This window comes from Carassius auratus, chromosome 50 (assembly GCF_003368295.1).
Source record: "Carassius auratus strain Wakin chromosome 50, ASM336829v1, whole genome shotgun sequence".
NCBI classification, from domain to species: domain Eukaryota; kingdom Metazoa; phylum Chordata; class Actinopteri; order Cypriniformes; family Cyprinidae; genus Carassius; species Carassius auratus.
Window position 1 is genome coordinate 13,713,420 of NC_039292.1, and position 14,167 is coordinate 13,727,586.

The 14,167-nt window shown below is 34.7% G+C and overlaps 1 protein-coding gene across 10 annotated transcripts in view; it reads right to left on the bottom strand.

The window, feature by feature from the left end:
• Positions 1-731: 731 nt before the first annotated feature.
• The window catches only part of LOC113067093 (MOB kinase activator 2-like), a 50,159-nt gene continuing 36,723 nt past the window's right edge, over positions 732-14,167 (bottom strand). For 5 of the 10 annotated variants that reach the window (XM_026239338.1, XM_026239334.1, XM_026239335.1 and 2 more), the window contains 5 exons: positions 13,389-13,472; positions 7,864-8,027; positions 6,520-6,613; positions 3,469-3,593; positions 732-2,054 (listed from right to left, as the gene is read on the bottom strand). In XM_026239338.1, the coding sequence (XP_026095123.1) occupies positions 1,783-2,054; positions 3,469-3,593; positions 6,520-6,613; positions 7,864-8,027; positions 13,389-13,472 (739 nt within the window). In that variant the 3' untranslated portion in view covers positions 732-1,782. The remainder of the gene's footprint in view (positions 2,055-3,468; positions 3,594-6,519; positions 6,614-7,863; positions 8,028-13,388; positions 13,473-14,167) is intronic. The other 5 variants (XM_026239342.1, XM_026239340.1, XM_026239343.1 and 2 more) reach the window with 1 other exon arrangement.

The window sequence follows — 14,167 nt, forward strand, 5'->3', positions numbered from 1 at the left end:
CACACTGAGGGGTGACCCGGCCGCACCGTACCTAATTCAAAACGTTATATAAAACTATTATAAGTATAGTCTTCATCTCATGTGCGTGTAGCTGTAGGCTACACCATTCTACAGAAGCCCGTTTCCGCCACGGAATAAAAATGAAGCTAATTGCACATATTTTCTCCCTCGCTTTTATTCCACGACTGAAACAGGCTTCCATTCTATTAAGGTGATGCTGCACAAAAACACAGCATATTTATTCATGTGTAAAACATTTAAAATGACTACAAACGACTACTAGCTTATGTTACCTTTAAATTTGTAAGTCTGAACTAAGTTTCTAATGATGTCAAAACATTAATGACCTTGGTTGCATCCAAATCGAATACTCTCATGAATAGGTACTTATTCTGAATTTGTAATTACTCCGTGAATGAAACGAGTATGTTCTGCGTCGTATAAATGCGTGTAGTGTGAACGTATTGTCACGTGACCTACCAGCGCCAGTTGCGTCACATCATTGCCATTCATAAATCCTCTTCTGTGTCCACCGAATGCACACTTCAGAATCACGCCAGAGGTACGTCATCCGGGTACTTTGAGACTCCGCTTTTATGATAACTGTGAATCCGAACACATTTCTTTTTCTTCATGTTCACACTTTTTTTTTTTTTTTTTGCTTTCATTTCCTTTAAATTATTTCATAACATTTCATGTCTCAGTAATAAAGTAAACACAACACACCGAGGTAACGTGGCATTTCTTGTTTTAATCTGATTATATTTTGCAGAGCTTAAAATATCAGGTGGCTTTTAACTTAGATAATTAAAATACATAAAAAGAAAGCAAGAACTGAGGAACTCTGCAAATAGATTAAAAAAGAAAAAAATAAATAAAACGAGGAGGAGAGATGCTCTCTCGCTAAAGGCAATTATTGTGATTTCTTATACAGGTACAATCTGTTTCTTGGGAAAATTAATGTGCATCTTATACACACATGGGCTGCCACAATATTCATGACCTCTGATAACTTAAGAATAAAAACGTGAAATAAAAAATAAAGGTTGCGACTTGCGACGCTGGAGGATGTGCTCATCAATGCAACACAGCAAGTCATCTGCCATGCAACAGTGCAGCTTCTCTCGGAGCGAGCAGACATCCAGATCTCACTAACATCCTTGTCGGAAACCTACAAAGCACCATTCAAACCAGCAAACCCTTTATACATCATCTTAAAAAGCTAATAAGTACATACAGAACCATTGTAAATGATTTAAAGAACATAAAGCAATGAGTAATGATGGCTAGAATACGAAAAGGAGAGATTTTGCACTAGTTCGGTACAGTTTGATGTGAAATAAGGCTGCAGCGATCATAAACAGTGGTCGGTGGGTGACGTCACTCCCTCCACAAGGGGGAGCCAGAGGTCAAAGATAACTTTCTAAACATTGTTGCATATAAACAGATAATACCTTAGCTATAAATCTAAGGCACTGATGAGAGCCGAGCTGAAACACCATTCCCTAAAAGATGACGAAAACCTCAGAGCGCATGCGCAAAAACGCTAATAAAAATGCTAATTAAAATCTAAATTGTTCCTGTATCAATGAGAATGCAGACAGATTGTTTCGTCCTGTAGGAAACATTCACACCAATCTGTGCTGCTGCTAGGAGAATTGCAGACCACCGGCCCTCACCGTTATCTTTTGATCAGTTCTCATGAAGACGGTGAGAAACGGTGATAGAAGGGCCCTTCCAAGGAGGCCTTGCACGTTTTGTGGTCTTCCTGGAGTTGGAGGCTCATCTCTCGGTCACGTGGTTGTGTGAATGGGGCGGCAGGGGGGCGCACAGCACCTCCGACAGGTCGTCCATGATGCAGGTCTCCTTGGGCTCCACCAAATTGAACTCTCTGACGAAGACGATGAAATGTGCGTACAGTGTGTTCAAGTGTCCCTGCAGCTCCAGAGCCACGGTCTCTTTAAAGTGAGCCCAGTAGATGTGAGCCAAGACGTGAAACAGATACCGGCAGACCTTCTTCACCAGAGACTCGAACGAGTTGGGGAAGTCTTTGCCTGGAAGGAAAGAGAGAGATTTAGCATTCAGCATTCATCACTGACTGTTATTTAAAATAAAAAATAAAAGTAAATAAAAATGATGAATTAGTAAAATCACTTTAATGAAATGAACATTATAACAACATGCTAGGATTACCCCCTAAAATCTTAATAAAAGGTATTTATAGTATTTTGCAGGCCTTTTCAAACGCTGCAAACAAATGTGGAAAAGTAAAATTACAATAAATTAAAAAATCAAGTTGTTCATTATTTGTCATTCATTGCATTTATTGAATTAAGTAAATCAAAAATAAAATTAAATTAAAAAATCAGGTTTAAATAGGAGATTTATTGCTTGTAATTAAATCGATTGTTAACTGATTTTCTTTTTTAATCATCAAATATCTTGGATTACAAATTATATATATATATATAAAATTATTAGTGATTTTTAGTTTTATTAATATAATATTAAAGTTTCATTAATATTTTGAATTACATTAAATGTTTATATTTTCAGTTTTCAATTTAATATGAAAGTTTTAGTCATTTTGTTAAGTGTTTGTTTTTAATATTTTTATTCTGTAGTTTTTATTAAGGTTTAATTTATTTAGATTGAGTTATTTTAGTAATAAAATATTTTATTTTGGTAAAGGAAAACATTTTTTGTGGTTTTAGTCTTTTGAATACATAACACCTATAATTGTGTTTATATTTGTTGTTCGGGTAATCCGATACCGATACCAGTGAATGTTTTTCAATGTTTTTTTATTATTATTTAAATAAATGTAGCATTTATCTCTCTCGTGTGTGGAACTGATAATCATTCTTTCATAATCTACTGAATACAGACTACTTCATTATAAAGAAAAATAAACAAATATAAAAAAATATATGTAATATTCATAATCTGATAAAAATATATAAAACTAGGTTAGTGGATAATTCGACAGCAAAAGTTATAAAAAAAATCCAGACATTTAGTGAAAAAACTATATTTTGTGGGCAACAGATAAAAGTGTTGCACTAAATATGGTAAAATGTTTCACATTGCTATTTGTATTTTAAAATCCATTAATGAAAATCATTCATGAATGTATTTATATATAAGTATATACTATAAAATGAAAATACATGTCTTTAAAATGTATAGCATATTTTTAATAAAGTAACCACATAAGATAGATTCAATAGTGACAAACAAATACAGTGCAGCACGAAGCACAAAGGGAAGAGAAATTGATGTGTGGTGTATTATATCTGTGCAACAGTTATTGAAACCAGAAGAATTTCTATTCCCAAAACTCATTTTCCTCTAAAACCACTAGAGGGCGACACTAATCTAAGGAGTTAACTTCACACTTCTCTTGACTCCTTGAATGTAAACTCTTGTCCTTTATTATGGCTGCTAGACACCAGTGATTATACACACCGTATTTTGTGGGGAAGATATCTTCGTCCGTCACTAATTTCTGCACGAAAGTCATAACAAGGTCGACATACTGAGGTGCGGTGCACTTCGTCTTCTTCCCCCTCTCGTCGTACCAGTAGTATATCCTGTAAAAGTCAAAGACAGAGTCAAAATTAACTTATTCACATTTCAGAACAAGGTGTACAATTTACTGTTAAAACATGTACAGCTCCTATCAGCATTTTAAGGAGGACTGGCCATCGTGACATTGAGTTTGGGAGGGGAGCGTGGGTTCGAGGGGCTGTAGACATTACAAATCTCTAGGAATGCAAACTGAACGCATAACTGAACATAACTGACCAACGCTGATCATTCAACAGAAGAGCAGCCCACACATGAAACCAAATGGGACGAATTAAAGATCGCATGAACTGAAATAACCCTCACGGTAAACTAAAGCACTATTAGTAGTTAAACACAGATGCTACAGACGAATAATATCGGACAACCTTAAAACATCTGCAAACTACACAGAGTTACAGATCTGAGGGGAAACTTCGGATGAAGTCCAACCGGCGGCAGTTTAGTTCACAAACACTTGAATCTACCGCATAAAACTCTTCAACAAGCGTGAAATATTCAGATTAGACGGCCTACTAATCTAAAACATGGTTATGCATATTCATGAGCGAGTGTTTTACTCCAATATGTACAATAGAAACAAGTGGGTTTGTTGTTGTCAAAAAAAAAAAAATTTTTTTTTCATCCTTTAAGTTTTCAAACATTTCTACATTTTTATTAATTGTTTGTTTCGTTCACTCTTTTAACAAGAATCTGGTTTAAAAGACTGAAAATTCAAACAATGAAACATTTTGGGAATAAAATGCGAAAAATCTTTTTGTTTTCAAAAGGTTACAATTCTCCCAACACAAAATATGATGTGATGTTTACCTTGATTCTTTTCCCCCTCGTCACAAATCAAAAGTCTCATAATAAGCTTTTAAAATGGTTTTCTTACTAGTTAAAATGTACACATTCATATTTCGGTCCTGGCGTAAATGACGACATGATGAGGTCATAATTTGTCGAAAAAGGGATATAAATATTTACTAAATTAGTACTGAATATTTAACTTTTACTTCAAATTACAATAGTTTTATTCATTTATTTTTTTAAGTTTTCATAGTTTAATATAGAAAATCTATAAAGGCTAAGATGATAACATTTTGATAGCTTGGAAAAGACGTAAATCAAACGTAAATTCAATGAACGTCAACCCGTAGGAAACGGACGTGTGTGTATTTCAAGAAACACCATCATACTACGCACAGGCAATACCTCAACATATGACCCCATACAGAACATCAGGACTATGTGTGCGTCGCTGTCCCTCCCTTTAGGTCTTTTCATCAGAAATGGTTTCTCAATGGACCGAGCGCACCCATCCTCGTCCTGCGTGTTATTGTTAGTGTTGTGTGTTGGTAATTCACGTCCTTGAACGTTTGTCATGTTTCTGGTTCTACAGGGTCAGTCTGTAGAGATTCACGCCCAGGCTTCACTCCGGCCAAACAGGGCGGACGAGTCGAGCAACGTGAACAGATGGAGGCACGTATTTCTGTTGGACTTGTAGAAGGGTGATTTCTGCAATAACGGGCATTTTTCAAATGTTTGAAATCTGAAAATGAAACTTCAAACCGTTTCATGTTAACTTTTATGAACAGCCTTCGAGTGCGTTTTGGTATCAGGGTGGATTATTAATTTTGTGTGCGATGATAATAAAATTGTTCACTTATTTGGAGAAAATGTTTAACAAGACAGACACACTTTGTGAATATTTACTCAAATACTGAGTGTTTAACAAAAATTACAGTACTTCTTATGTTGTAATCAAATACAACACAATTGAGATGAAACTGTTTTATAGAAATTCAGTTCTCTAATGCTTAGTATGGTGCGAACAAATTTGTTATAAAAGAAAAATGATTGAAAAATGATTATAAAATAATTATAGTAAAATGTAATAAATACATAAATGTACATAGATTTTTTTATTTATTAGATATATTCATATATATATTATTTAATAACAATATATTATGTTTTTGTTTTACATTTAAATCATTAAAAACTTATTTCTAACAACACAAAAACAGTTTATTATATATGCATATTATACATTTAAATAATTTTTATAATAATAATAAATTATTATTATGAATTATACATTTATATTATTATTATTACTATTATTGTTTTTTAAGATATTAGGCAAAAATACAACATTTTCTGGATACTTTTCTGGTTTCAGTAGGGGAATGTGCACAATTGACATTCTGTGAAATTGAAATGTCACAATACTCTTAAAAATGAGTTTTTTAAGATATTAGGCAAAAATACAACATTTTCTGGATACTTTTCTGGTTTCAGTAGGGGAATGTGCACAATTGACATTCTGTGAAATTGAAATGTCACAATACTCTTAAAAATGAGTTTTTTAAGATATTAGGCAAAAATACAACATTTTCTGGATACTTTTCTGGTTTCAGTAGGGGAATGTGCACAATTGACATTCTGTGAAATTGAAATGTCACAACACTCTTAAAAATGAGTAAAAATAATGAGTGCTGGTCAAGGGACTAAAGCTGTAAGGTAAATGTTGTGATAAGTAACTCTAGAACTGATCTCTTTCGTCTCAAGTTCGGGCCTCAGCTCTGATCTTCCCAAACAGCTTGAGAGAAGATTCAACTCTAGGCCTTTAAGGTCATTTAACTGGATCCACCACAAACAAACTGATTCTGAGAATAGTTCAAAACAACATCTGAAAGCCAAACAAGCACTGGTTTCTGTAAGATGTGTGTCAGCTTTTATTCCAGTCATGCATTAACCCAATCAGACCCACAAACCCAGATTCATACAGAGCAACTGTGCTGATCAGGGATCTGACCTTAAAATGGAAAAATATTGTGAATAATGAGAAATATTTGATCTAGAAGCAGTTCTCTTGAAAAGAGGGGTTGTGGTTCTCACCCCAGGACATGTCTAGAGCAAGAAAGACAGACAAGGGAAACTTACGTGTTGCAGGCCGTCATGGCTTGACATGTGTCCCCTGTGCAAAACTCAGAGATTGTGCTATACTGCAGATTTATGAGATTGAAGAAGGTTGTTGCTGTAAGGGACAAAAAATAAATCAAATTAAATTTTAAAAAGGTGACATTCAAAAAGTACTAAAAATCTTTAACTGATATTTCCGAAGACCTAAAGCTTTACAATGGCTCTGTTCCAAAACCAAATAAGCTCCCTATGAAGGCAGCGTTTTAAGACATCACAGTCACGTTTATGGCGTGAAGTTTAAAACCAGCTAAACACAGTCTATGCTGCTTAGGTCTTAGCTGGTTTAAGCTGGTCCAATCAACCACCTTAAACTAGTTTTAATGTTGGTGTGTTATTAAACACTATGTTTTCGTAATTGAAAATCCCAATATGCACTGTGACAAGCTAGATGAAAGAAATCCACGTTGTTGATTATACACTTTGTTAAATGTCGATTCTGAACATATTTCATTCAATACCACAATTGACCGATAAATAACAGTTGACCATATACAAAAAATATTTCACACAACATTTCTGTACACCATGTTTTTTTTATTTAATTTAACTATGCTAAGATTAGCAACATGCTAACATTAAATGTGAAAAGCTTTATTGTTCACTAGGTGAAATTCGTCAGGGGTTAGTCTAAATCATTAACCCAAAGGATTAGCATTAGTTAGCCATTTCAAAGCTGGATTTGACACGGTTATTTGGCTCACAGGGAAATTTGTGTCCTGTTTTATTTTAATTGACGTTCATGTTGTTAGCTTAGCAACATGCTGATATCAAACTTTAAAGTTTTTTTTGTTTGCCAGGTGAAATCGTAAGAGTTTGACCAAATCACTAACTACAAGGATGAGCACTAGTAACAGGACAAATATTATATATATTTTGTTACCTATCTTGTCAGTAGCTTAGCAACATGCTAACATCAGAATTAAAAGTTTTATTGTTCACTTTAAGAAAATCATAAGTCCAGTCACTTAGAAGTATATAATTGTTTATAGGGGTCTGTTCAAATCACTAACCCTAAAGATGAGCGCTAGATAACTAGCAGCACTAAGTAACTACTTATTTCTTTTGGACATTTCTTTTTAAACAGAAAATAACATTTGTTTACGATAAAATTGTTAGCATTTTTGCAGCATTTACTATTTGACAATGTCATACTCTGCAAACAGGTTTGTGCTCACACACTAAAATGCGACCAATTTCCAAACTCCTGACTAACAGAAGGTTATTTTGGAAGACGGACAAAGTCTCTAAGCCTCAAAACACAAGGCAAACACTCAAAACGGCTGTAATGTTTGCTTGGGAACTCACTGTTGCTGGCGAGCCATTCGTTGAGGTCGATCTCTTTGGTGGGTAGCGCCACCAAATCTTTCAGGTCGAAGTCCATGACCCGCACTTTTGTGTACTCTGGGTCCATGTAGTGCTTCTTTTCTTCAGCGGGAGCTTTCTTTCCATTAGGCTTCGTTTTGGATTTCCTGCAAGGAGCGGAGAAGAGGAATTCAATAAGACAAGACACACAGAGTGAAGTGTTTGCCATTAGTGACTTTAAATGTACAAGTGGTTTTCAAACATGTTTCCCAAACGGTGTTTAAATGCCAAGACTAAAGATGTCATGTGGTGTAACTACCAAGTAAAATACAATATAGGTTTCTGACAACTTGAAACATGTAGGCTACAGATCTTCATTATTTAAAAGTAAAAAAAAAATTCAAAGTGTTTTTCTTTATTTTTATAATTCAAATCATATTTGGGGGAGTTGCACCACGTGACATTTTTGACAGAACTGACCTTGCCTCAAAATAAATAAATAAATAAAAATTATAATAATGATAATTTATTCAAATTATGAGTCATGAGGTTCTGCAGGGGTGCACCCTATGATGTAATTTCCTGTTTTATGCAAGTTGGCGGCACCGCATGACTTGTTTTGGTGGACAACTTTTTCAAATGATCATTGAAGCGGTTTGTAATATTTACAATAATAATAAAATATTCGTTATAATAGCTTTTCTGTTCACAAATTCAAATCTTTTAATGATTTCCTTTTCTTCTTTTTTTTCATATAAAAACAGTTGTACCGCTTAGACATTTATTTTCCTTTAGGGCCCCTAAACAGATTTGTACTTCCAGTGCTAGTTTTAACATAAATGCCAGAATGGCATTGCTGTGGCAGATCCAGATTACAGTGGCATTAAACATCTAATACATCCTTTCCTTGCCCCTCATTTCAACTCATCTTGGGTTTATTATTATGTTTATGTGAACAAATAAGGCACTTGTATGAAGAATTTATCTTTACTGCTTGTTCATTTGAACTCTTTTCTTCCCTTTAGCCTTAAAACAGGGCTGTTTGGCATCACACAATGAAACTCCCTGAATTTATTGCTCATCCACCAACATGATTTCCTGTTAAAGCCTCTCTGCACTGTAAACGCCTCATTCCCAACCTCAGGTTTCTGACCACCTTCACCAGTTCCTCTTTTCACACACAACAGACCATCGCTATCTCAGAGACCAAAGTCCATTTACATTGTTTTTCAATTGAAGCCAAGACAAAGGAGCGGTTTGTGGGATTGTCGGGATTCTGGATTGCTTCCGAGCGGGAAAGATCTTATCATCCATATCGAGGTCTTATCTGACTCGTGTCAAAGGTCTAACAGGGTTAATTATGGAGAACGGTCTGATCAAACATCATTGGAGTGTGGGAAGTCTGGTAAACTTCACATTTATTTGGATCTCATTCCATTTAACTACTCAGGATTAGTGTTCCCTGTAAAACAGGAAAGAGATGGAGATAAATCACAGCAATTACTTCTTGGGTAATGTGGTCAAAGATACAAAAAAAGAATAATAATAATAATAATAATAATAATAATAATATGAAAGGAAATAAAGACAAAGAACCAAATAAAAAAAGAGGATTATTGGTCTTCTCTCAACAATAACAAACCTTCGCTGAACAATGAACCACCTCATTATTAAAATGGAAACAAAAGAAGGTTATAAACATTGCAGAACCAGTTCTGCACCAGTGCTTTTGAAATGAATGACACCTACAATTATTATTTTCTTTTTGTTTTGGGATCCGTCCCAATAAGCAAGCAACCAAAACAATTTCACCATTTTATGTTTTAGGACACTGGTGGTAATACGTACGAATTCGTACAATCTCATTTATATGTTTTTGTACGATCTGCTTATGTTTTCATTCAAAACAAACAAACAAAAACTTTTTCAAAACTTTTTCAAAAATTTGGGGGTGGTTTTGCCTTTATCATGACAGGAAGTGAAGTGTGAGAAAGCTCCACAAGCCAGGATTCGAACTCGGGACACCCGAAGTGCAACAGCGCAATATAACATTTTATCTAAATCCAAGTTCTGTCATTTGTCGTTTGAACTCAAGCTGATATGATGACATCATTATTCACATGGTGCAGCTGACTGGTTTCTTTTCACATCAGCATCCACTGAGCTTGCTGCTCAACATTCAGATACTTGGCTAGTGCTTGCTGTAGTGGTATATTACCATGCTAAACAGAACTGTATTAACAAAGCACTTGCACAACTGATCTTAGATCAGTATAAAGGATCTAGACTGAAGGATCAACCATCCTTATCAAGTGAAAGTGATGCCAGCAAGCAAGCGGGCAGCTGTCAGGTCCAGCTGGTAGGAATTTGAACTGGAGGCTTGAGCCAGCTGGAAGATCCAAACATCTGCCATTTCCTTTGATGGATCCGTGCAGCTGAGCTCAAACACTGCTTCCCGCAAAACCCATCCCTCCGCTGACTAATAAAAGACTTATTTTGATGTCCAAAATTCAAAGATGATTTGTATTCTTAAAAGGTTACATACACTCTACAAAGTTTTGGGAGTGACATCTAAACATAAATGTAGGAGTGACTTCCCTAAATTCCATTCTTCAAAATAAAAGGAGTTGCTTCTGAACACACAATGTTGACACAATCAACATTACAGAAACATCTCACTGCTTTAAGCTTTTTTTGTTGTTGTATATTACTTTATTTGCGAATAAATCAAATCACACACCTCAAAAGTGGTGTGACACCGGATTAAACGCAAGTGTGAACCCTACCAAAGTAAAGCCATGAATGGCAATCTATAAATCTATGTTGAGAGAAGTGATTTTACTGTTTGATACACAAACACAGATGGGTGGATGATACAGGTCTTTGGTCAAAACATTGGCTTGGTTTGAGAGTCTGGAAACTACAATGCCTTTTATGGCAAGGATTTCTACAGGAAACTGTTATGAGTGGGCATGATATGTGTGTGTGTGTGTGTGTGTGTGTGTGTGTGTGTAACAGGAGGTACGCTGGCAGCTAGAAAGTTTTTCTTCCTCTTAAAATAAACTAGCTAATGGCTTGAGAATTTGCCCTCCGCCACATAATTCACAAAAACGGTGCTTCCTGGAAAATTACGAAATCCCATGAAGGCTAAAATAAAACAATGTGTGTTCAGATTTTTGGACGTACAAACTGTTTCTTGATGTAAAAACCAACTATACTGGGGTACTGACATAACATGCTGTTCTGGGTCCTCAAATGCATTTTCATGCTTTGCTTTCCATTGTTTTGTTTTTTTGTTTTATTAGAATCAAGCAGGAGAATCTATGACTTTCATCTTGTGAATACATTTAAAACATGAATTAATATAATGTGTGTTTATCTTAAAGCATGCGAAACGTTCACTGGTTTTCTTAAAAGGTTTGATGTGGATGAAGATCTTAGGGAACTTAATTAAACAATTTACTTCACTGCCAGGTAAACATCTTGTCAAAAGTAATTATTAAACGCAGCATGCTGTTCAGAATCTCAAAGATGATATATTCATGAGGCCTGACATTCTGCAACACACTGTGCACATTGTCATCCAGCATCTGCAAGCAACTAAATCATATAAACATCCCTAAATCACTCTGACTCAGAACAGGCCTGGAAACTTCAAAGATGCCATATGGATACCAAAACTACAATCTGGGAATTAGTAAACAGCAGTGAAACAATCCAGCACCTATACCTGAATGGGCTCTTTTGCTGTAGGAAAACATTCCATTATTCTGAAAAATATTGGAAAAGCACCAAAACACTGCCAGTGCAAGTTTCTCCCAAAGCTGCCATTGAGTTCATTCTCATAAAACAAGGACAAGTGTTGAAACCCATAAATAGTGACGATTGAAAGTCACATGACATGACAATAAAAATGGGGGGGGGGGTGAAAAGGAAGTTTCCATTGGTTAAAATTTGGCGCAAAAAGCACCATCAATAAAGTTGGTTTACAGGTAGTAATGGACTGACATAGCAGCCGGCTGCATGATTAACTGGCCAATATTTGTACATTTTGAAATGATCAACAATGGTTGTTAACTACTAATTAATAAGTGAATCAAAACAAATGTTCATTACATTTCAGAAATTCTGCGTAGATCACATATTTAAAAATTGCTATGATATTGGCCATCAATCATCCTGCTCTCTAGATATTAATATTAGTGCCAGAATTTATTTACTGTATAGTCAGGATAACTGTTAAAAAGGATTAATTTTTTTTTATGAGCATTTACACTGGTTTCATTTATACTGGTTACAGGGTGACTTTCAGCATTGCTGCTAAAGTACTTGCTGGCCTTTGGCAGAGTGTGTCTAGCCAAGTTTGGGCTTTTCTAGTTCTCATGGGCATCAGGAGTGTGTGAAGAGCCATTGAGATGACAGTATTGTGTTAAACACAGCAACAGCGCGATGGGGATGGTACAGCGAGAGGTCATCAGATCACCGCAGAGAGGTGGCTGAAGAGAGAGGTCTTTGAAACCATCCCCCACAAACACAACATTTCCAAATGAGTTTCAGTTTTACCCCTTCCACACTGATACATTAATGCAGTTATATGCCAAAAATATCAAGTGTCATGTTATTATTTATTTTTTGACAATCTAAAGAGGTAAAAAAAAAGAAGATTGCATTAATTTGACTATTTTTTCTATGCACTTGTCTCTATTGTATTCCAAAGAAAGTCACTGTAACAATCATTTTAGACATGCATTTTTATTTTATTTTTGTCAGAGGTTGCATATCTATTTATCATAAGACAATGTTTTTCCCACTAAGCACTAATCATCTAAAATTCCCGAGTGTAATAACCGGTGCAAGTGCACGAAAAAAATCAATTTTTCAAACAATTAAATTAAGCAGTGTATCGTTAAAAACTTTTCATGTTTGCTCATGAATATGCATGAAACACGTACTTTCTTTCAGCCAGTCGTATATCTACGATTGGAATATTATTATTATCGCTTCATGAACAAAATGTTTTTATTGTTCTAATTCTGCATAGGTCAAAATGTCTTTTATTTCTGCTTTTTATAAAAAAAAAAAAAAAAAATAATAATAATAATAATAATAATTCAATCAAACAATTTGCCTACATGTACTTGTTACTTCCAAGTAAAGTTTTGATCGAGGACCCGGCTTCTGATAGCCTACAATATACTATTAATATAATATAATATATATATATATATATATATATATATATATATATATATATATATATATATATATATATATATATATATATATATATATATATATATATATATATATATATATGCTACTAATCTTAATGTAATAAGTTAATCATATGAGATCCGTGAAACTGCGTTAAAAATTATATTCTCCTGGATGCACTACAGTGCTCTTAAAATGTTTAAATTATGCATACACATATATATTTATTAACTAAATATTGTTACTTTGTGTATTATAGCTCCTATGAAACATGCAAATCTACTGGATTTATAAAAACAGCAAATCTACGTTACCTTAAAACTTTACCAACAGCCTGAAGAACCATCTTGCAACTTAATCCGCTTCTGGGAGTTTTCTGGGAGTGCATATCCGTAGTGCTATAAAGACAAAAAATGGACTGAGTGTCCAAGGTGTTTGAACCGACCGGTCTTTACCCTTCCCTTCCGCAGATCTTTTCAAAGACTAGGTAGAAAGAGGATATAAAGTTCTTGCTCCAAAGTTATCGTTCTACTGCAGGCCAGCCAATCAGAACAGTTAATGGGCGGGGAATGTATGTTAAGGCCAGAAGACAGCCAATCATACGCGCGCGTGGGCGGGGCTTGTTGTGGGTTACATGCAGTATGCTCTCGGTCAGACAGTGTGTTTTATATTCCGGCCAATGTGGTGTGACCGGCTTCCGAATGAAGTTACTTCTTTACAGTTACGTTTAAGAGGAAACATTTACCATAATTACAAGACATTCTGAGGTAAAGTGACAATGCACTGTTTTTTTTTTTTTTTCAGATGAAACCTTGATAAATGCAACATCTTACTACCACCTAAACTCGACATAAATCAGACTATTATATTTTAAGAGCTACAAGTCTAATTGAAGACAAAAAAATAAAAACGAACTCACATTATCAACAGAAATTTTTATTTAATATTTAGGACATTTATAAATTCAAAGCCAAACACGACTGCCTCTGAATAAAGAAAAGTCAGAAAGATGATTATGAAGTGAAATAAGTCTTTATTTTTACATCAATAAACAGATATTTATATAACATAGCTGTTGCAGAAGCTATTTCAT